The sequence below is a fragment of the Vicugna pacos genome, chromosome X (assembly GCF_048564905.1).
Source record: "Vicugna pacos chromosome X, VicPac4, whole genome shotgun sequence".
In the NCBI taxonomy this organism is placed as follows: domain Eukaryota; kingdom Metazoa; phylum Chordata; class Mammalia; order Artiodactyla; family Camelidae; genus Vicugna; species Vicugna pacos.
Window position 1 is genome coordinate 4,242,714 of NC_133023.1, and position 23,290 is coordinate 4,266,003.

Genomic DNA, 23,290 nt, shown 5'->3' on the forward strand with positions numbered 1-23,290 from the left:
GGAACGGGTCCCAGGTACACGCATTTCCCACGTTCTCTCCGGTGAGCATGAGGGCCGTCGGCTCACGGCCTTTCAATGTTTCTTTCCTGTCTCCGGGCGGGGAGGGAGCCTGTAGAAGAGGGGGCCTGTGTTTATACTGTGCGTCAAACTGACAGAGGTGTCCCAAACAGGGCAGAGGGACTGTGCTGGGCTTCTCACAGGCTTCCTTGTTTGTTTTCCGTGGAGGGTCCATCCAAGGAGGCGCCCCGTCCACTGGGCTGTGCCCCCTTCCTTGTAAGACGCTGCTGAGCGGCTGGCATCCCTCAGGCAGCCATGCTTCCCCTAGGTGCTTCCAGAACAAGTCGCGACCAACTCTTAGGCTGGGCGGTCCCCACTCACCGCCCACCTGCATTGTCCCCAGAGATGGTCTGCAAGGATCCTTGCGTCCACTTAACCGACGGCTCCTCCAAAGACACAGGGTCTCCGTGTCGGAAGCTCAGAGTGGACAGTGTCTCTTGTCAGTGTGCTGGGAGTCTGTCATCTTCGCCAGGGACCCAAGGGGACATGGATGGACTTGGAGAAGGAAGAGGAGGAGGGGGAGGGGGAAGAGAAGACGCAGGTGAGAAGGGCCTAGAAGAAGGGCCCGTCCAGACCATGGTAACTCTGCTAGGAACTAAGCAGAGACACGGCTGGTTCTCCAGAGGCAGTGTGGGACTCGGTCTTCTTCCTCGGTGCCCCATGTCCTAGTACAGTGATGCTCCATCCTTACTTCTTTCATAGGGAAAGTTTGACTCTCTCCCCTCCCCAGTGTTCAGTGTCTTCCCCTCTCTGGGTTAGGATCCTTGAGGACTGCACAGCAGGTAATTTAAAGCCAGAAGCCCCCAAAGAATCTTTCCTCTGCCTGTTCCCTGGTGGGGCGAGTGGATGAACGCGGGCACCGTGATTAAAGTTCAGAGCGGGTGTGGGGGGGTGGAGGGGGGTTATGGATGGTATCTGTAGGCTGGCTTCCTCAGTTTACTCCACAGTGGGTAAAAAAAGCCATGTATTTGGTAGGAATATTACCGAGCCACGGAGAAATCTGTCCATGAACGATCCTGGCACAAAGAGAGCCCGTTGTGAGCCTTAATGGATGAGGTCATCGTGGGGAAGCTGGCGTGCTGTTTGTAGCTGGAGGGATGCAAGTGACACAAAACGCAAGGCAGCATCGTAGGTCCCGTTACACACCTCAGCTTTCAGACCTGGCTGTCCCTCTCTTCCACCTCTGTCTTTGTGGGGACGAGGTGGCTGTCCTAGTTTTTCTGTCAACTTTTTAATATCTAAGATAGATCTTCATTTTTCTCTGGTTATGAACATAGCACATGCTACTTTGGAAAAACATTGAAGCAGGGTAAAAAAGGTAGACAAAGTTAAAATTGTTACCAGCCTTCGCTGCCCCCACACCCCACCTCAGCTATCTACCTGTTCACAGTATCTTTCCCTTGCTGGTAAAAGTCCTTGCCTATGGGGGTTTTTGTTTTTAAAAAAAAAAAGTACTCTGAATTATTGAATGAGTAATTTGGGGCCCCACGCCATAGACACTGTGCTTTTAGCTCACCAGGTGAATACCCAGGTAATGTCTGTGCCACCGTCCCACCTCTGAATCTCTGAACATCTTACGGGGACAAGAGCTCAGATGCCGGCGTGTTTATGGAAAGAGTTCACGTACCCCGTTGCACTGCAGTGACCTTTGAGGTCTCTCTCTCTCTGGGAGCACATTCTGACCCCTGCCAGGTAGAAATTTCCTCTCCTTCTCTGAGTCCGTCCTCTGATGTGCTCTGTCATAGCACTGAAAGTAGCTCAGACCAGTTACTAATGGTTTTGTCTGTGGGTCGCAGGTGGCAGGGTCTGGTCCAGCTTACCTTTATATTTTTAGTGCCTGGTGTTGGGTCAGGAGGATCGATGTGCCAGCCTTGGATGGAGGAAATGAACAGCTGGGCATGTCCATCTATGCACATACAGAGTGGCGGTCACACGGGCTCCAGCTGGATGGCTGCCGGAGCCACTGTTTGGTTGATGCCTCGCTCGGGTCGCCAGCATCCGAGGGCTCTCCGAAGGAATCCACAGACATCCCTATTTGCATTCCAATTATTCCCTACGGTGCCGACTCAAGTGCGGATGCTTGTTGAAAAATAAAGGTCAGAATCTCCAAAGAGGAAGATGATATTCAAGAGCATCGTGGCGGACAGAAAAGAAAAATGACACTGGCACCATCCTCTTGTCTGGATTTCACTCCAGCGTGGACGGGATGTAAATCTTCCGACTCTGAGACTGAAGTGATTGCAGGTTGCTGGGGAGATGCAGAGCTGCCTTCTGTATTTTTAACAAAGAGAGTGGGAAGGCGTGTAGCAGCTGAAAGTTCTATCTTCTCACACAGCGTGTGAGACAGTAGCAATAAATTCTCAAGACTTGTTTACTGAAGTGCTCCAGCTAATAAAAAAAAAAAAGGAGTTAAGCTGTTACGGAGAACTCTCCCTCCCAGCAACTTGCTCGAGTGTCACTTAGTTTTCAAGGTCACAGCAAGGAAGAGAGTCCTGGGCCGTCACCGTGAGCCTGGCCGTGACAGTGGTGGCTTTTCCCACTGTCTCAAAGGATATGGCTAAGGAAGTGTTCCTTCCTCCGAGAGCCAGCTGTCAGTCACAGCCCAGCGGTGATGGCTGTCGGTCCAGCCCGCAGGCCTGCGTTCCACGGATCACTCCTCTGTTCTGGGGTGGTGCATTTTGTGCTTCGGTGTTTTTGCAAGCCAGGTGCGCTTTCTTAAGTGCTCCAGGGTTGTTTTCGTGTATGAAAACGAATCACTCTGCTTGGATGCCCTTGTCTGGTCCCTGTGATGTGGATTCTACTGGATGGTAGAGAGATGTTAGGGCCATAATTCTCCACACGGGTTCATATTGATAATCAGTGCATGAATGGGCCTCTCCCCTTCCACCGAGGGTCCCCCTCCATTCCAAGACAGAAGTCACATTCCACGGTGCTTGAAGGAACTCCAGAGTGTTTGTTCTGTCTTGGACTTGGACGCAACTTGACCGTTCTTCCTGCGCTCATCGTGAAAGACGTTTACCTCGGCCTCCCTCATTGCCTTGTTGTGCCGACTTGATCCTTGACTCTCTCATTCTCACCGCATGTGTTGACATGCCTGCATCTTGTGACCCCTGTGATGCTATAAAACACCAGTGACGTTGTTGGCCGCCTCTTCCTTCAGCTGTTTTCTTTTTTGTCCAAGTTGCTAGGCACACAGTCGTTGTTCGTTCTCAGCACATACTGCCAGTCACATCTTGCATTTCCAGCTATGACCAGCTATGCCCTGGGAAGACTTGACTTTTTAAAGCTTCCTTATCTGTCTTCCTTAACTCTAAAAATAAGCGGGAGAACAGATGAGCCCGAGATCGTACTGAGATGGTACCCGTGCGTAGTGTAGCTTTTCTATTTAGGGACGAGTAGAAAGAGGGTAATTTTGTGTTTGTTTTGGGAACTCCAAGCCAGTTTTTAGGGCCCTCGTCTGCTTTTTGAGAAGGAGGTACAGCTTGTCCAAGCATGGCTATGCTTGCGCCCCAGAGCGACCCGGACGGACACGTCACAGACCTCCTTGTGTGCGGAAGTCCTCAGTGTGCCATGGCTTCGTCTCATTCTTCCAGGTTCTTCAAGGATACAAACCCTTGGAAGCAGCTCACGGGACGCCTTTGGGACACATTCTCACATACAGATTATCAGCTAGGAAGACAGCTTGCGTGCTTCTTTTAAACAAAAATACCTCTTCTTTCTGGGGAGGAACAGTTACAGAGCAGAGGCTGTGCGTTCTTATTCTCTTGCCTTCAAACTTCAGTTGCTGGGAGATGTGGGACAAGCTGCTTACAGCCTTTGTGTGTGTGTGTGTGTGTGTGTGCGTGTGTGTGCGCATGTACTTTCTCAGTTGTGAAATAATAATGACATTCCTTCACCATATACTCTTGTAAGAGAAAAAACAAGGCAGAATGCATCTCCGAGCCCTGGACCTAGAAAACACGACGCGGCTGATTCACAAGCAGTTGCTGAGTTCAGTCTGTTTTCCGAGCACGGGCCGTGCCTGGCTCACCCCGACTGTGGCAGGCTGTGCTTCTTTTTTGTTTCAAAAGGCGGGCGCCCTTGAGCAAGCGCTACCTACCCCAGAGGTGTGAACAGCTGGCTTGCGGGTGCTGCAGCGACTGCAGGAACCGAAGCTGCATTCGCGTTAGGAAATTAAAAACGCGTTCATCAGCGTGTCATCAATTTGCATATTGGAAGTAAAGTCATTGCAGACGTGCTACCCAGTTACCCAATTCCTAAATTTGATACAGTTTTGGGTATGATGAGGCCACACTGTGTGCAGAAGTCTGTCGGGTGTCGTGAGGGGTTAGGGCATTAAGTAAACTTATAAAAGCACTGGTGACTTAATTAAATAGATTATTTCTTTAGAACTTGTACTTGCCAGCAAAGATGTTGAACATGGGGTGTGATCCCTTCAAAGTGGCCAGAGACCCACACAGTAACTGGGCTGCCTAGCAGGGGTCCAGAAGGGCCCCAGGTGCACCTCGGGAATGGCTTAAAACTCTTCAGCATCTTTCCATCCGCAGCAGTTCCAACGTGGGTGGGGGTGTAGCTCAGCGGTAGAGCGTGTGCTGAGCATGTGCGAGGTCCTGGGTTCAGTCTCCAGTACCTCTGTGTCAAAAAAAAAAAAAAACCCTCAGGAAATCAGTTCCAGCAGGGTAGGTTTAGGTGCACTGTGAATTACGAAATGCTTTTGCAACACCATTCGTCCCTCTCGACGAAAGCACTGATGATTTAGGCTGGTTCAGAGAACGGTCCGTTTAACTTCCAGAAGGTCCGTTTAACTTCCAGAACTCAGCGTTGGCCGTTGAGCATTCATTATGGGACACCTGCTCCGTAGGAGAAGGTGGGCAGGATGGCGGAAGGCAGAGTTGGCTTGGCGTTGGAAAGATGTAGACGTGAGTGGTTGACGAAGCAAGATGCTGTCAAGACACTTGAGTGTGTCCAGTGTCAACTACTTCTGTATGTATATTCCGGAGAGGGTCCTCTTCTGAAGGTGCTTGCATTCATATACATCTCATACAGAGAGGGAAGAGCAGAATTCAATTTAAAAAAAAAAAAGAAAATGCAGGTGGTTCTCTGGTGCTTTTCTTCATTCAAGGACGTAGCACTTCAGTGTGCTGGTCTGTAGAAGGTCATCGTGCGTTACCTGTAGAGGCTTCTCTTCCCCTGAATCAGAGATTCGATATTAGGTGTCCTTTGGTGGTGGTTCCTGAATTCTCAAATGGCCTCGTGCAATCGTAGGTGGACCCTAGTCAGAACGGTGGCCGACGTGCTTATTTGGCTCTGGGATTTTTTTTTCCCCTCGCAGGAATGCTGAGACACCTTTCCTGCTGGTCCTGTCTTACCTGCAAGTGCACACGGCTCTCTTCTCCAGCGAGGACTTTGCCGGCAAAAGTAAACACGGCGCTTACGGGGACGCTGCGGAGGAGATGGATTGGAGTGTGGGTATGTGGACCTCTGTCTTCAGTCTGCCCTTCAAATGCGGTTCAGTCTTTTGTTGCTTCTAGTTGACTTCCGTTGAGTTTCCAGCCGTGCCCCTGACGCCTTCAGAGACAGCATGTGTTTTTTTTTTTTTTGTTCTTTGTTTTGTCTTTTCAAAAAGGGTAACCAAACAAACACTAATAATGAAAGGTAAACAGAGTGTAGAAAGCATCTCAGCCCCGAGTGCGTGATTTGCAGTTGCCAACGGATACGGCACCAGGGGGAGTCTGTGTCTTGGGGGTGGGGGCTGGTGATGGAAGAGATTAATGAAGAAAGGGAATTAAAGCGTTAATCCTTCTCATAGCTTTATTCTTTTAGCAATTAAATATGAGCAATCCCTTGCCTTTCGCAAAGCTAGGTCCATGGTGGATTTGGGGTACAGAGGCTCTCAGTGCCATAGCCACGGGGTCCTCCAAGGCTGCTGTTAGCTCACACCATGCCTGCTTCTCCTGGACCTTGTGTTCTTCTTGCTGCAACGACCACCTCGTTCCCTGCGTCCCTTCTCCTTTTCCTAAGAGGTTACCCTGTTTCTGAGAAATGGTGGCATTTTTTTTCAGAGGTGCCAGAAGGACGTCTTTTTTAGGGTTTTCCCTTTAAAATTGTGTCTCGCACATCTACATGAGATGGTGGAGACCTGCATTCTTCCGCACAGCTGAGCCGTCTCGGGTCTGTTCCAGGATGTGGGTGTAGCCAGAGTACGTGGGTTCAGCACAGGGAGGCCAGATCAGTGGGCTCTGTACTTCTCACTCGGTTCCTGTCTTGTACTGTGTCTCTCACGGTAACATTGCTCGGTCTGGCCGGGAAAAATTGGACAAAATTGGACAAAATTGAGCAAATGGCACCGTCAACCAGGTTGCTTAAGATTTTTCTCTATTTCCTTTTTTCCGTGTCTCGTTCCTACTTCCTTTTCTTCTTGTCCACTGATTGGACAGTTTTGGAATCTAGATGTTTTAGAGATACTTGAGCATGGCCACAGAGTTCTCCTGTTGGTTTGTTTTAAGCAGCATACTGCATTTCGTGAGGGCCACCAACTGTGTTGATTACAAGAGCAAGCGTTGTTTTGTTTCGTCTCCATCTCGGTGGGAGCACGGTCTTCCGGACAAGATGGCTGCACCGCTATTCAAGGTTCTAGCTCTTGCTTTAACGATCTCTGTGAACTTGAAAGGTGTCTTCGATCTCTGGGCCGGGTGGAGAATTCAGACGAGGCAAGTTCTCAGTGTCTTTCTTCCCTAACGATCTCTGTGATGTTAGTGGATAACAGAAGTGAGTACAAATGATGGATACGTACTAGGAAAAACAAAACAGAACACCCCCCCTAATGAGATTCGTAAGGAGAACGCATTATGCTCGGAGCTTTGACAGACACCAGTACAAGCCTGCCTGAGTCATCTTTCCTTCTGAGAACGTCGCATGGAAATTAGTTCACGTCGTCCACACCTTGGTACTGTGAACCAGTAGACTATTCCGCAGTGTGAATCCGTAGCATATTTTATCTCTTTAATGAGTGTTACATGTTAATGTAACAGGTTTTGTCTGCGGCTCTCCAACGTTTGTTGGCTACGGAGCGAGCTCAGGCTGCTTGCATTGCACTGACTGATGAAGTTTTATTTAATTAGAGCAGCTCATATGCCTACCCTGACTCCTTAAAAAGTCTGACTTCCAATGCTTTCCTGCTACTGGTGCGTCTAATCTTTGAGATCTGCGTTAGCCCCTGATATCATACTACTAGAGAATTGTGTTGTTTCTTTTTCGCCAAAAAATGAAATCTTTCCCTTAAGCCGTCCCGTTTATTTCTCAGGGTGTCTGTTGTTTTACAAATCCAGTACCTCTGAGCAGCTTGAGGAATATTCTTTCTTTCCAGGAATATTCTTTCTTTCAGTATCCCAGAGAAGGAGACTAGCGTTTTGAATAATCATGTCATAAAATAACATGGGGATATTGGCTTAAAAAGGAATGCACCCAGCACCGGGAGCCGCTAAGAGAGAAGCAGTCAGCTAGAGAGGGCAGATCTCTGTCCCTGAGAGCATTTCCTTTCAGAATGCCTGGAGGCAGCGTCTTTCTACGGAGCATAACTTTCTCCTCTGCAGGTTTCTCTGTCCCGGTAAAGCCGTGTTCCTAAAACCCACCTTTGTTATTGAATTGTCCTCCACGGCCAGCCCCACCCCCGCCCCACATCCTGGTGCCGCAGCGTCTTGTTCTTAGTGGCACGATCGTTCTAGCTTGCGTTATAATAACACCGGAAGAACTGGCCACACAGCTGTGGTGTGAGGGCTACGCCAGGGGTCTCGTGGTGGCTGCAGACCTGGAGCTTGAACACCACCGTGCAATTCAAGGGGTGGGCCCGTTCTAGTCGTCACAGCTACCGTCTGCTGAGCGCATGTTCCCCGCACCTGGCCCGGGACTTCCCGGGCATCCCCTCCCTTTGTGCTGGCGACAGTCGGGGCATCACTCCTGTTCTGTGGGTGAGGCAGGGGGAGGCTTGCAGAAGGCTGAGTGCACCTGCCTCAGGTCACACAATGCATGAGCAGTTGGCCCCCATCCGAATGCAGTCGCCTGAAGTCTGGTCCACCTCCCTCCATGGCTTTCCAGGTAACCGGAAAGGCCACATCGGTGTAGTGTCATAGTGCACACAGTCAACAATAAATCACAGGGGAAGAGCTGGTTCCTTCGTTCATCACCTTTATTAGATGCCCACTCTGTGCCTCTTTATTTTTTTTTAATTTTTGGATACAGAAATTAAAATGCAATGACGGTAAAACCCTGGCTTAAGAGAATTGAGGCGCTGCTAAGGTGTTTAAGATTCTTCCAGGCGATCTCATAAGAACCCAGAGCAGAAGGGAACGAATGGCTGAGGTGCACATAATTCTTGAGCGGTTTGAAAAGGGAAAGGTCCCTGTATATGGCCGATGGCCTCCCTCATCATTGCAGCAGGACACACTTACAAGTGAAGCCTTTGGGCAGTCGTGGCACTATTGCAAGTCTGATTTTCAACCTCAATTAATTCCCAAGCTGCAGAGCTTTAGGGGAGGAAGAGCGGGTGGGTGAAATCGTGGTGTTCTCAAATGCACACCAGTTATTTTGGGTGGGAGCCATTCTAGCTGTTTTCCTTCATTCGGAAATGCAGTGACATTTACCTGAGACCTGTGAATGGGTGGTGGGAGGGGACAGAGGGAGCAGGTGGAGGGATGGGAGGCTTGGAGGCGGTCCCAGCCAGTGCTTTCTTGTCTGTGCCACATCCGTTTGCAGCGCTCACGGCTCCAGAGTGTCAGGTGGCATTTGCCTGTGTTAGCTTTTATTAAGAACCCCGTGCTATTCATAGAACCACGTGAAGGAATCTAAAACCAGCACCTGCTTGGGATGAGACTAGCAAATTCTCTCTCCTACAAAGAGGAATGCAAGTCGAGAATACAATGAAGCAATTGTGAAAATAAATCTCTGGCTTCAAATCAAACCTTCCAATTAAAAAAACAAACCTCTGTCACTTCTGAGGGTTGGGACCCAGTGACTAATGTGAGATTCTTTCCAATGAAAACAGTGAGTCTCTTTTTTAATCTGGAAGAAGCACCAGCCATCCTACTGGGACCCCAGAATCCCTCAGGAGTTTGGTTGAGTTGCTCAGGACCTGTGATGTGGCACCCCCTACTGGCTGTGTCTGGTAGGGCAACCTCAGTTTCTCCCGGTGTCTCTCCCCTTGGAGGGGCACTGGACGGTGCCACCTTCTGTGGGCGCAGAAATGAAGCAGAGAACCCACCAGAAGGAAAAAGTCATGGATGAATTCATGAAAGACGAGCTGGGGGGTGCAGAATGAACCCCTCTTTTCTGTGCCTGACGTATAGTCAAGACATGGGTCAAGATCGTGTGTGACTACCTGTCAAATGTGTCTTGAGGAGCGGAGAGTAAATTGGAGGTCCTCATTTAGCAAGAGGTCAGGATAGTTGCACAAGCCTCGGGAACCACAAGGAAACTCTGAAGATCAGGAGCCTTGGGGGTCAGTCCAAGTCCCTCAAACATACAGCATAATTCTAACCAGGGTTTGGCTTTTTGGATGTGGGTCCAAGGGATGGTCTGTTTAAAAGTGGACTCTTTCTAAGAGTCGTGGAGTAAGTAAAATCATTGTCAGAGCCTGCAATGCAGTGGACATTGAGTAACTGCTCGGTGATAGGTTTATTTACCCTGACAAAGGGGCTCTGGCTGAGTGTACGTAGAAGACATTTACTTTAGGGTGCTACAGACCAGGCCCACAGCGGGTGCCCAGTTAAGTAATTTTTGAAGATGGCGTCAGGAAGGGCAGATGCCTGTTGGTTGCAAGGCCCTGTCCAAGGTGCTGAAATGACTAGGCGAGCTTAGCTTTCTCTTGCACATGTGGATACCAGTCCAACGGTGGGAGTGGATAGGCATGCTTTGCAAGAATATTAAAAACCATTTGAGGGGGCAAGGAATAGCTCAGTGGTAGAGTGCATGCTTAGCATGCATGAGGTCCTGGGTTCAATCTCTTGTACCTCCATTTCATAAATAACAATTATAGCTAATTACCCCCATACACACAGAAAGAAATAAAGCAACAAAACAAACAAAAACAGTGGGGGAGGGTATAGCTCAGGTGGTAGAGTACATGCTTAGCATACACAGGGCCCTAGGTTCAATCTCCAGTGCCCTCTCTAAACATAAATAAGTAAGTAAGCTTAATTACCTCCCACTCAAAATACAGTAAATAAATAAAAATTCAGAAAACAAAACAAAAACAAACAGTTGAGCACCTTGTGACTCAAGGTTTATCTCCGTCTAAATCCAGGACAAAAGTTTACAAATCCACCTCCGGGTTCCTACTTCTCGAAAACTAGCATTTTGGGGCCAACCAAAGCAGTGCTGGGTATTTTGTCCTCCTTCTGTTCTGTAGAGAATGTCATCTGAGCTGTAAGGCTGTGTCTTTTTTTTTTAACATTTTTTATTGATTTATAATCATTTTACAATGTTGTGTCAAATTCCAGTGTTAGGCTGTGTCTTCCCTTGGAATTCCTTCAATGCGTTGGTGTTCCATCTTGAAATTTTTAAAAGCTCTTATTCCTGATAAATGGGACCTTCTTTAAAGTGTGAAAAATCAGGTGCTCACTTCTGAGGGTTCCTATAAATGGAAGGGCAGGGCCAGTAGAACATTCAAAGGAAGGGAAAATCAGGAAGAATCCCCAAAAGAAAAATGAAAGGCCAGCCAGACACTCAGAGGAAAGACTAGGAGAAGTGGGGTCATGGGCCTCAGAGGGAGGAACATCTCCAGGAAGGAGGGTCAGCACCAACTAAGACTTCTGAGACATCATTTGAGGAAGAGAGAAAAAGGGTCCAGTGGATTTCACTGCTGTGAACTTTAGGGTTATACCAGATTGCAAAGTGAGGGGTTTGGGGGGAGCTGGGGGTAAGTGAGGTTGGATATTCCTTTTTAAGAAGCATGGGGGGACTTGGACGCAGGATGACTTACCATACTGTGTTGAACTCAGTCTTCCTGGAAATGGTGCTTTGGGTGTGGGCATCCATCAGTCGGAGTGTGTGCTTTTCTGTCCGACGCAGGCACAGGAAGAAGGATCGTGGCGTTGATGGATAATTGAAGTTTTGCCGGGGAACAAAAGATGACTGGGCATGGGACTTGGGTGATTGGCAAGAGAATGACGAGGATGGCAGAGTACGGGAGGGGAAGGAGGATGGAAGGGGGCTGGTGGCTTGGGAGGTGATGGGCTGGGAGTCTAAACCGGATTGTAGGAGAAGTGGTGGAAGGCTAGAACAAGGTGCAAGTGTTTCATGTCAGAGGCAGAAGGGTTCCAGGTGTCTCCAGACCTGTGGCGTGTATCTACGATGATGACCTAAAGACTAGATGCAAGTTACTGTGTCAAGAGATCAAGGAGCCAGGAAGCCAGGGCGTTCGGCGGTCACCTTTGCTGTGACAGAGATGCAGCAGAGATGGCGAGCTCGGCCGTTCTGCGATGGTTACGGCTGAGTGGCTTCATTCACTTTCAGAGTGAAGGTCTACAGCTGGGGAGCGAGGGTGGCAGGCCAGTGGTGGGCTTTATGAGGAGAAATGTAGAGCCGTTAGGGACCACATGTTCATGAGCTGAACTTCCAGTTGCATCAGACAGACACTCACAGTTGAGGCTTGGAAATTATTTCAGGGGTTGGTCACCAGCCAGAGAACCAGGTTTTTAACCGGTTTCAGGGAGAGAAGGGGGATGGTCCACGTACACTAAGAGCGTGCTGGCTCCCAGCTCTGTGCAGCAGAGCCCCATCTGTCGGCTCCGTGACGCCAAGGCGGTATTGAGAGCTAGGTGCTCATGACACGTGGATCGTTGTCACGTTGTAGCCATGGTGCCCGTGATGGTGAGCTGTGCTGGGGTGCACTTTGAGGTCATAGGAACCAGAACGTGAAGGGGTTCCATCATAAAACTCCTCAACTCCTGAAGGAAAGCACACATGCATCTCCTGGTCTTTCTGCAAGCAAACGTTAGGTGTTGTGTGAATTCTTAGATGTGTTTTTTTAACTTGCACTTTTGTTTAAAAATGTGCTGCACATAAAGAAATGCTCAATATTGCTGATTATTAGAGAAATGCAAATCAAAACTACAGTGAGGTATCACCTCACACCAGTCAGAATGGCCATCATTCAAAAGTCCACGAATGATAAATGCTGGAGAGGCTGTGGAGAAAGGGGAACCCTCCTACACTGCTGGTGGGAATGCAGTTTGGTGCAGCCACTGTGGAAAACAGTATGGAGATTCCTTAAAAAACTAAAAATAGATTTACCTTATGATCCAGCAGTCCCACTCCTGGGCATGTATTCAGAAAAGATGAAAACTGCAATTTGAAAACATATGTGCACCCCAATATTCATAGCAGCACTATTTACAATAGCAAAGTCATGGAAACAACCTAAATGTCCATTGACAGATGACTGGATAAAGAAAATGTGGTGTGTTTATACAATGGAATACTATTCAGCCCTAAAAAATTAAGTATTGTCATTTGCAGCAATATGGACGGACCTAGAGATTATCATACTAGCCAAAATAAGTCAAAGAAGGATAAGTTTCATATCCAAATATAAAAAAAATTAAGTGAATCTATATACAAAACAGAAACAGACTCATGGACGTAGAAAACAAACTTACGTTTACCAAAAGAGAAAAGGAGTTGAAGCAGGGGTAAATTAGGAGTATAGGATTAGGAGATACATAAAACAGATAAACAACAAGGTCCTACTGTACAGCACAGGGAACCATACTCAATATCTTGTAATAACCTATAACGGAAAGTCATCTGAAAAAATGTGTGTGTGTGTATATATATATATATATATATATATATATATATATATGTATGTATGTATATAACTGAATCACTTAGATGTACACCTGAAAATAACACAATACTGTCAGTCAACTTTCTACTTCAATTATTTTTTTAAAAATTGTGCTCTGTAGAGTTTAAATTAAAATAAACAAACCATGTGGCCCTGGCTTCAGAATAGACAGAATGATGGAAAAGAAAGAGGAAGTGGGGAAAGAGAATCTTGTGTAAAATTTAAAAGGGCGGTTCAGGCAGACAGGTGAGAGTAGATGCATTCACTGCAACAGGGTGATTGAACTTTTAGGGAGAGACATTATAGTGACCTCCCGGGGCCTGGCACGGTGGTGAGTGCCCTGCGTGCATTTGGAAGGTGTGATGTTGGTGGCAGTGATGCAGATGGTGATACAGGTGATAACGGTAAATGAAGAAGAAAACGGCGATGGTGATGAGGGTGGTCCAGTGATGATGACGAGGAGGCGGAGGAGGAAGAGAGTGACGGTGCTCACGGGACAGAAGTCAGTTGTCCAGGGAACTGAAGTTTGGAATCCGAGAGTCGCTCACCCAAAGTGATGGATGCAAAGAGCTAGGAGTTCAGTCGGGTTCTGTCCTGCCTGCCGTGCGACCCTGCTGTTCCCCATTTATCTGAGCAGATTCCTTGGGCAGGTGGAATTTAGAAAATGGTGCTGCTGGAGAACGCGAGAAAATATATTGAGGTCTGTGTCGAGGGGAGCAAGGTCTTGCTGAGCATAAAAGCCAAAGAACCAAGAAGAAAGGAAAAGATAACACGTATTTGTACATACATGTGTTTTCTTTTCAGACTCTTTTCCATTATACGTTATTAGAAGAAATTGGATACACTTCCCTGTGCTCTGCAATAGGTCCATGTTGTTCATGTGTTTCATGTGTAGTAATGTGTGTTTGTTAATTACCAGCCCCTACTTTATCCCTCTCTCCCTTTTCCCCTTTGGTAACTATAGTTTGTTTTCTATGTCCCTGAGTCTGTTTCTGGTTTGTGAATAGAATTTGTATCCTTTTTTTTAGATTCCACATATAAGTGACAGCATACGATATTTGTCTTTCTCTTTCTGACTTATTGTAATAACATGATGAAGAAGAATCTGGAAAGAAAAATATGTATGTGTATGTATATATGTATAACTGAGTCACTTTGCTGTACACCTGAAACTAGCATTGTAAATCAGCTACACTTCAATACAAAATTTTTTTAAAACAACCAAAGAACTTTAAAAAATTTTTTTAAAAAGGGAAAGATGGCTAATTTAATGGCATAAAATCTAAAATTTCCTGCTGTCAAAAAAAAAAGATAGTAAACTAAAAAGACCAAGGACAGAGCAGTTAAAAAACACGTGCAACATTCATGTAAAACAAAAAGAAAATGTGTGAGACGTAGAAAAAGGTTGTGCAAAGAAGCCGATAAAAAGGTAAATACCAGAAAAAAGAATGGGTTGTACCAATTGATCGTATCGGTTGACTACACATGGCTAGCATTGTGATTTCTGAAAGAACACCCACCCCCCAAAGTCTTTGTTAATGTGACAAGTGAAAGCTGGCAACTCTATTTTACTTTATTTTTTATTGAATTGTAGTTGATACACAACATGATGTAAGTTACATGTGTGCAGTACAGTGCTTCACATTTCTAAAGGTTATATACTCCATGTATAGCTCGTATTAAAATATTGGCTATATTCCCTTTGCGGGGCAGTATATCCTTGTCAGCTTGCTTTATACCTAATAATTTGCACTGAAAGAGGGCAGCTCTTTTTCAGAAAGTTACATATGCCGTACTGTATTGACTCCTAAACAGATCAGACGTTTTTCTTTCTTCTTTTTTTAATTAAACAACAAAAAAAAATAACGTCGTTTATCCAGCATGTATTCATAATAAGCCCCATCCTCCATGGATGACATTGCTCGGAGGAGGTATGCAGCGGAATCTTCCAGGAGTTTGCCTCTGCTGACCGTACCTCTGTGTTTAGCTTACAAAGTGTATTTTAAATATTCAGCCAGCAGTTTGGGTTTTTTTTCCTGCATCCCAAGCCATCAATGACACAATTATTAAAACTCAACTCAAGCAACAAATTGGATTTTATTTTCACATGGGTGCTTTTCTTCATTGAAAATTCCTGAAGGGAATTTTCAAATAAACTTTAAGGTGTCTAGGAGTGTCTGTGTGTGTGTGTGTGTGTGTGTGTGTGTGTGTGTGTGTGTGTGTATACACATGTCCTTTTGCATTAAGTTCCTCTTCAACGGCATCCTAAATAGCACACCTTAAAACATGCACGCGTGGGTAAAATTTGCTTAATCACGTCAGCGTGATGCTAACTCCCCGATGTGGCAGCTGAATTTTTAAAAATGGAAATGCATGAGTTTAATGCAGAGTATCAACTCTTGGGTGTATGTGTGGAACGGCAGTTTAGCTCTGAATGAGATGAAAGATGACCTCCAGCCCCACCGTTGCAATCCCCGCTTACCCAGATAATCAGCAGATAGAGCCTGCAGACAGGCAGCATCGACCCTGGGACTTTTGACACGGTCTGGTATTACAAAAACCTCTGCCTAATGGACAGATTTTTTTTATTCAAGCAGATCTACACGGGAGAGACATGAAATACTTCCCATTACAGCCCACTGTTTACCTGAATGCAAGATACATAAGGAGGTTTTGAAACTTCAAGAAGGTGTTTGGGAAGTGATGACAGCCCGTCCCTTGTAAAGGAGTGACTCCTGCAGACCCACCTGTGTCTGATTTTCCTCCCACAACTGTCAAACTTATTTAATGAGGAGACAGTGTAAGAAAATCACATGCTAGATTTCCAAAGGTAAACACTAAGCTTCAGGATATATGCAAAAAAAAAAAAATTAGGGAGATGCGCCATTAGACTGTTCGGGAGGGCTTCATGTGAACTTTTAAAAATGCAGGGCTTCCGAAGATAGTGTGTGGGCTATGGTTAGTGGGGTATACGTTTGTTTAGGTTCAAACTCCTTGCAGCCTCGAAGAAGAAAACGAATCTATGATACGTTAAAGTAAAATTCCGTTGGCCAGGATGTTCCATCATTGACACTTTCTGAAATGTATGTTGGAGGGGTTCTTGGTGAGCGGCTGGGCATGGGGTACAGGGTGTCCCTGACCAGCCTGGCAGCGGCTGGGCTTGGGGGCTGTTTTCTGTTCGTACAGGGTCCACCAGGTGTCAGGAGGAAGTGACCGCTGACTTCTAGCTCCACACAGTTCCAGGGCAGAGTTCTGGAAGCCCTGTGCAGCGGCATCTCCTATACCCCTTTGCAAGAGAAAAACTATTTGTTTAGTTGTTGACTGTGTCAGCCGTTTTTTTTTTTTTTTTATGCTGAACGTTTGCCTCGCTACGTGTAATTCTTTTTCTGACAGCCCAGGTCATCCGTATTATACAAAACCAAAGAATGCAGAGACTGAGAAGGGAAAGGGGGTGCCGTATGTGACCCCACCCCATTAGGTAAACTCGTTCATGGGTAATTCCATAAGTTTCCTTTTTTTTATACGTCGCCCATGCTTTGTAAGAATGTTCGGATAGGATTCTTACTGTCGTTGAGTGTTTGATACAAATTCCGTCCAATGTTTTGCAATATTTCTTTATCCCTTACCTGTCTACTTGGGCATCTTTCAGTGTAAGCATTTCGGTTTTCATGTCCTCTCTCTTCAACGACAGTTTATTTAATCATTCTTCTTGGGGGTGGGCATCTGACTTCCCACCCACTTTTTGCTGTTCTATTTCCAGCTCTGCTGTCGCAAACATTCTTCTCTATGTATATCTGTGTGAATCTGTGTGAGCGTTTTTTACAAGGAAGATTTGCCAAAATTACAACGCGGGATCAGAGTATTTAAAAATGGAGTTTTAGTAGCTGTTACCTGCAGTGTCTTACCCGTGTTTTTGTCTGGGACACCCGCTGGTCTGTGATGTCGCTAATTTCTTCATCATCCTACCAACTCCAGATACTGTGATTCCAAAACTGTAGTTGCCAAAGGACGTTTCCTTGTCTGTTTGTCAGGTGAAAAATGCCCTTTCACCATTTAAATTTCCCTTGCTGCTGCACGTGGAGTTGAGACTTTCCGTTTTAGTCCAAGGTTTTCTATTTTCTCCTCAGAATCCCCTGTTCACACTTTTTGGCCACTTTTCTCTTGAATTGTTGGTCCCCTAATTGAGTTGTACGGATTGTCCATGCGTTAAGTCATGAATATTTCACTTGTTATGTTGCAAATGGTTTTCCTGCTTTTTTGTTTGGCACGTTGCTTGTAGAGTCGTTTTGATGAATTCCCGTGGTCGAATTTGAAGGCCTTTTCCTTCGTGACTTTAGGGATTGATGACTGGTGGGAAAAAAGGCTCTCTCTACCCACAAAATTACATACATTTCTGTCATACTGCTGTCTGTTATGTTTATGTTCTTATGACTTACAGTTAGATGTTTAATCTATGGAGAGGAACGTGGGTGTGGGAGTGTGTGTGTGTGTCTCCATGTATAGCCTTTGCTCATCATTGTGGGCATCAGTCGGGGTTGGGTACCACCCTTGGCTGGTGTGGGACCTCACAGAACTTGAGTGACACATGTTTGGTGGCCCGAGGCTGTACTTTGTCTCCAGGCAGGAGGCAGCAGGTCAGGCTCTTTCTGCAGGTCTCTGCGGAGTTCACAACTGAAGAGCCGTTACAGCCACCACGCGGCAGGTGGCTGTGGTCCGGTGGTCTCTTCCCAGGCCGAGCAGCACGGAACAGTTCATCACACAAGGTCTGCCCTGTGAGGGGCAGTGGGGATCAGCTCACGCCTGCCCCGACACCCCCGGAAGCTGATGTCAAAGCGTCTTAGGGCAGGCGGGAATGTTGGCCACACCCCTTCCACTGCCTGTTTCCCTCCGGAGTCACTGTTCCACCTGGCCCAGGGCACAAAGCGTTCAGATCGTGCCACGGGGAGAGGCTGTCCCACAGAGGGAGATCCCTGCTCTGCTCCCCAGTGTCTTCCTGGGCAGTGAGAGGGGAGCAGTTGGCAGGTGCCGTGTGAGCCCACCTGCATCCGAAGCTCCAGGTGGGCACACCTGGGACCCTGCTCTGCCTTCCCGTGGTGGTCCTCAGTCAGTTATGTTCCTTCTAGATTGGTTGTGTCACTTTTGCAAAAGAGGGTCAGGAAAAGGAGGGGGGCGGAAATGGATGTATATCCACCATGTTTCCAGAATCCTCACAAACCAGCGTGAAAGCTTTATTGAGTTTTGCTTTTAGAAGAGGGAAGTGGGGAGGGTATAGCTCAAGTGGTAGAGCGCATGCTTAGCATGCACGAGGTCCTGGGTTCAATCCCCAGTGCCGCCTCTAAAAATAAATAAACAAATAAACCTATTTACCTCCCCCCTGCCAAAGAAAAATAATAGAAGAGGAAAAATAAAAATATGGGCTCATTCGAAGGCTTTTATACCATGTGACTGGATGTGCGGTTTCACGAAAGTGGGCAGTCCATGAGCGGAGTGCTTTCTTCCACCTGCTGAGACAGGCTGTTAGGGATGAGACCGCCCTTGGCTGTGTTCAGTGAGAGGTGCGGTGTCACGTTCTCGTCTCTGGTCCCTGCCTTTCCGATTCTCACCACCTCTTCTGGCTTTGTCCCCCTGTCACCCCACCACCGCTCGCCTCGCCGACTGTGCTCATGGTTCTCATGGTGGCCGTGCACCTTCTCGCTGCCCACCCTCACTCCCTCCAGGTGCCGTGCATTCATGGTCATCCCCGTGTGGTCCTGTGGGGAGGAGGCTGCATGAGCCCATTTTACAGATGTGAAAACCAGGGCACACAACAGAGCAGCTTGTCCAGCAAGCTGTCACAGCTGGCCAAGGGCAGAGGCAGAATTCGGACGCGGGTCTGTGCCGTGACGTCCCACGTGGTGTTAACTGGGATGGCTGTCCTTACGGGATGTGGCTTCTGTGCGTTGATGGCAGTGGGATGGCCAGGGAACGGCGTAGACTTTGGGGCCAGATGCCTGAGGTTCCACCGCAGGTGGGTAAACCTGGGCAGGTTACCTGTCTCCTGGGCCTCTACTTCCTCATCTGCAAAATGGGATTCCAGGATTACCTGTCTTGCTGGGATGTGTTGGAGAAGGCCTGGGATGTATTCAGGACTGTATTGATGGCCCTTAGGATTATGACGGCTGCACACAGCTTCCGTCGCCTCGCTGCTCGCATTGTGTGTCTTCAACTCACCATCTCTCCTCTGACTAGACTTTCAAAGGCTTTTTTTGGTGGGAAAAGGGAGCAAATGGCTGTAGATGTCCTGGGGCCCAGTTCAATGTGTTAGGGTCTTGTGACCTTCTGTTGGTTTGATGTGTCGCCATGAGAAAATGGAGTATTTGGCATCCTTCCCTCAGCCTTTGCCATCTGAGTTCATTGGAGCATGACTTGCTGCCTATGGTCTGAAGGAGCTGCATCTCCAGGGAACGGAGTGGAAATTCAGGGTCGCCAACTGTCTATGTTTGCAGGTGATTTCTGGGCTCCCCCACTGGGGTGCTCAACATGGTGCCTGGAGCCCTGGGTTGGGGGCAGCGATGACTGAACGTTCTTCAGTTATCTTAGGGACGGAACCATGTGGGAAGGGAAGTCTTGTTTAGGGCAGGGCTCTGTTAGTCTCTTCATTTGCTCCCAAGCAGCAAATAAAAGTGAAGACAGGTTATAAAACAGCAGTATTTCTATAAAGTAACTTCTTCTCCATCCCAAATAGATCTTGTCCATTTGGGTACCCCGAGCACCACGGATGTGAAAAACTGAGATGGAACTAGCTTCTGTCCTTTCTTGAGTTTACTGAGTGCTTGCTGGGCTTAACACGAAATTTCATCTGTTGAATGTCGTTACCGCCGGCGCCCCTATCGACTCTAATTTAGACGAAGATGACTTCGAACGCTTATCAGTTACTTAAATTTTAGAACAAACACTCAGTGACATTCCCCTCCATGGTCTCCTTTGAGTCAGTCGTGGCAAAATGTAACTTCGGCAACACGTTCACATTTCCAGTTCGCAGAAAATTGTTACAGAAGGAACACTGTTGTCATAATGTTTTTTCATTCCGAAGTAAGACAATAGCCAGAAAAGAGCAAAAAATGACAAAATTACAGCATTTTAAGCCTTTTAACTGGGATCATTTGAAGCTAGAATTGCCTGTCCGGTACTCCCGTCGACATGACCGTTTCTTGCCTGCCAAACCGTGTCGGTAACAACCATCTCATCAATGCATTTATGCATCTGATTTTTAGCAAGTAAATAAGAAGGAGGGAAACCTGCAAGAAGTAAGCTTCTCGGACAATCTTGGAAGCTTTGAAGACGGACTTCTCACTCTATCTGTACAACTTGACGTCTGGGTTTTCCCTAGCGTGGCTTTGCCGTTAAGCCGAGGCGGGCGGAGAGGACAGAAAGGGCGCTACGGTTTATGCTGAAATAGAAGCACAGTTACCATAATTGCCAGTAGGGTAGATGTTTCCGTTCTCTGCCACCTTGTCCTCAGAGAACTTCCGGAGAGGTCATCCCACCACAGGGAAGCTTCTGTAGAGAGCGGCTCTTCTGAACAGGGGTGAGGCTTGCTCAGACATCATGGCCACGGAGGGAGCCGTCCCTTCAGCTGGGGTTACAAGAAAGGGCACGTTGGCCGGGGCAGGACAAATAGACTGAGGACAACCACAGGTGTGGTGAGCACTGATGACACCCCAGGGTGGAGCCCACACACCCCTGCAGGTGTGTGTGCCTGCACTTGCCTGCACGGAACTCCAGGTCGTGCCCTACACGTGCGCCCCCCTTGTCTGCCCACAAGGCAGGAAGCCCCTTGGCGAATCGTGGCTCTGCACGCGGCCTCCACTGGCTTTCGGCCACAGCTCTGTATTGCACGACCTCGTTCTGCCTGCAAGTCTTTTTTATTCTCATGGGAGAAAGCTTTCAATCCCTTTGCTCGCAGCTCTGCTCCAGAGTCCCACGTGAAGCGTCTCTTACTCCGAAGGATGGCTCTTCTTCCTTTGAAACTAGGCAGGCCTAGGTGGACTGGAGGTGGGGCTCACTGGTCAGGGTCGGGTCTGCTGTCTGGCACTGGTTTCTCATTCTGCTCTGAAAGCAACCGTGGGAGAGGGTGTAGGGCTTGCCGTTGTTTGAGGAGGGAGAAGAAAGACTTCCAGACTGTTGGCTACTTAAACTCTGGAGATCAGCTCCGCCAACCCTGTTGGCTCTCCGTTGCCGTCTACACCACAGGATCAGACATCTCCGCCCTTGGGCTGCGTCCTGGAGTCTCAGAGTTGAACCACTCATGCTTGCTGGCCATGAGTCCCTCATACACACTTATCAGGCTTCTTTATTCAGGGCTTTTTAGAGAGTAAAGAGGTGGAATTCCTAACCCAGAGCCATTGCCAAGAAAATGTGGTTAAGACAAAGGCAAGTTAGGGCCACAGAGGACCTAAAGAGTAGAGCCGTTTACTTGTCCCGCTTCCTCAAGCTTGTATGGGTGGCAGTGTTGAAGTTCTTTTCTGCTCTGTTCCTCCATGACCCCTGCCCCATCCGTTTGTCCAGCAAGTCCACACGCCCGATGCACGCCATGGTCAGTCCTGGGCTCTGCTCTCAACTGCATGCGTGTTAAATGCTTTGCTTGTGCCACTGAGTGTCTGTCTTCCAAAGTGCAATTTTTTTTCTCCATGACCTATACTTGATTTTATCTCTGCGCGTTAGCTGCGCACATCTGGAAGGCTGAAGGTAAATCAAGGTATCAGAAAATCCGATGGTAGGGCAGCTAGAATAAAGGGGAAAAAAAATAATATCCATATATATGTTTTCTAGTTCTCCCCGCTTTCTGTGGGAGTTCCCAGGAAATCTGTATGTATCACATAATAGTAAAGAGTGTTTTGCAACCTCAGCCCAGCGATGCAGACACTACAAAGTTAAGACGGGTGGGGAGGACGCTGGAGCAGGACCAATGCAATTCTCTCGACCCAAAATTTGGCCGTAAGATTTAGTTGGAAATTCATCATGTAGAATATTGATTTTCATTCCCTAAATTAATTAATCTTATAAATCATTAACCTCTGGGTTTTATAAACTCTGTAACCATATTACCAATTTTGCAAAGCCCGAAGCTTAATTTCATGGTCTTGGGCCTGAAGTGGGGTTTTTTTTTTTTTTACCTTGAATTTACGTCTCAATTTAAAATGAATAGTTTCTTTTATGGAAGTACCGTTGATTTACAATGTTGTGTTAGTTTCAGGTGTACAGCAAAGTGATTCAGATATATATACTGAATTCTTTTTCAGGTTCTTTCATTATAGGTTATTATAAGATACTGAATATAGTTCCCTGTGCTGTACAGTGGGTCCTTGTTGTTTATGTATTTTATATACAGTAGTGTATATTTGTTCATCCCAGACTCCTAACTTGTCCCTCCCCCACCCCTTTCCCCTTTGGTCACCATAAGTTTGTTTTCTGTCTGTGGGTCTGTTTCTACTTTGTAAGTAGGTTCGTTTGCATCATTTTTTTTTTCGATTCCACCTATTAGTTGTATCATATGGTATTTGTCTTTCTCTGTCTGACAGTTTACTGACTATGATCACCTCTAGGTCCGTTCATGGGGCTGCAGACTCTTTCATAAACAATTTCCATAAAGAAGATAATACTGTTTGAGATTTGCAGATACAAACTACTGTACATGAAATAGACAAACAGTAAGTTCATACTGTACAGCACAGGGAACTGTATTCAATATCTTGTAGTAACCTACAATGAAGAACAATATGAAAATGAATCTATGTGTGTATATGTATGACTGAGCTATCATGCTGTACACGAGAAACTGACACAACATTGTAAACTGACTGTACTTCAATTTAAAAAAAAAGAAGATAATACTATAGATTATCATGGAATCAAGCTGCCCGATTAATTCAAACAGTATTAACAAGATTTATAGTAACATAGCAATAACCACCATCACCACAGTAGTAGTAGACAATTATTGGCTAACAGCAGCTAAAATTTAAAAGCCTTTGGTGTGTGTGGTATTCCTTCCAGCTACATTTGTGTCCACTCCTGTGTGCTCGACTTTGCCGCACATATTGACAGTATCTTTGTTCAAAATTAAACAGTGGATGCAGGGAACTGGAGGATGCAGATGTGGGAATCAAAGGGGGGTTTTGGGCAATACTCCTTCCACCTTCAACCCCTTCTAATGAGCACATTCAATTTGCTAGTTGAGTATTTCTAGGCCCAGAAAGAAAAGATACGTTAGGATTCGAGAGATGGGGTTAAAGCAATGCTCAAATAATATTCCACTGAGAACCAGTGTATATATTTGAAGGAGGAGGTCAAAATTCAGGTTCAGGAGTAGATGAATACCTGTTGCCTTTGAGTCGTGACCCAATTAGG

The 23,290-nt window shown here is 46.8% G+C and overlaps 1 protein-coding gene across 8 annotated transcripts in view; it reads left to right on the plus strand.

Moving 5' to 3' along the window:
* The window catches only part of STS (steroid sulfatase), a 371,683-nt gene that overhangs the window by 77,205 nt on the left and 271,188 nt on the right, over window positions 1–23,290 (plus strand). For all 8 annotated transcript variants that reach the window (XR_012067470.1, XM_072956013.1, XM_031671240.2 and 5 more), the window contains one exon: window positions 5,390–5,526. Coding sequence is in view for 7 of the 8 variants with exons in the window: in XM_072956013.1 (XP_072812114.1) it covers window positions 5,390–5,526 (137 nt within the window). In the remaining variant the exon portion in view is untranslated. The remainder of the gene's footprint in view (window positions 1–5,389; window positions 5,527–23,290) is intronic.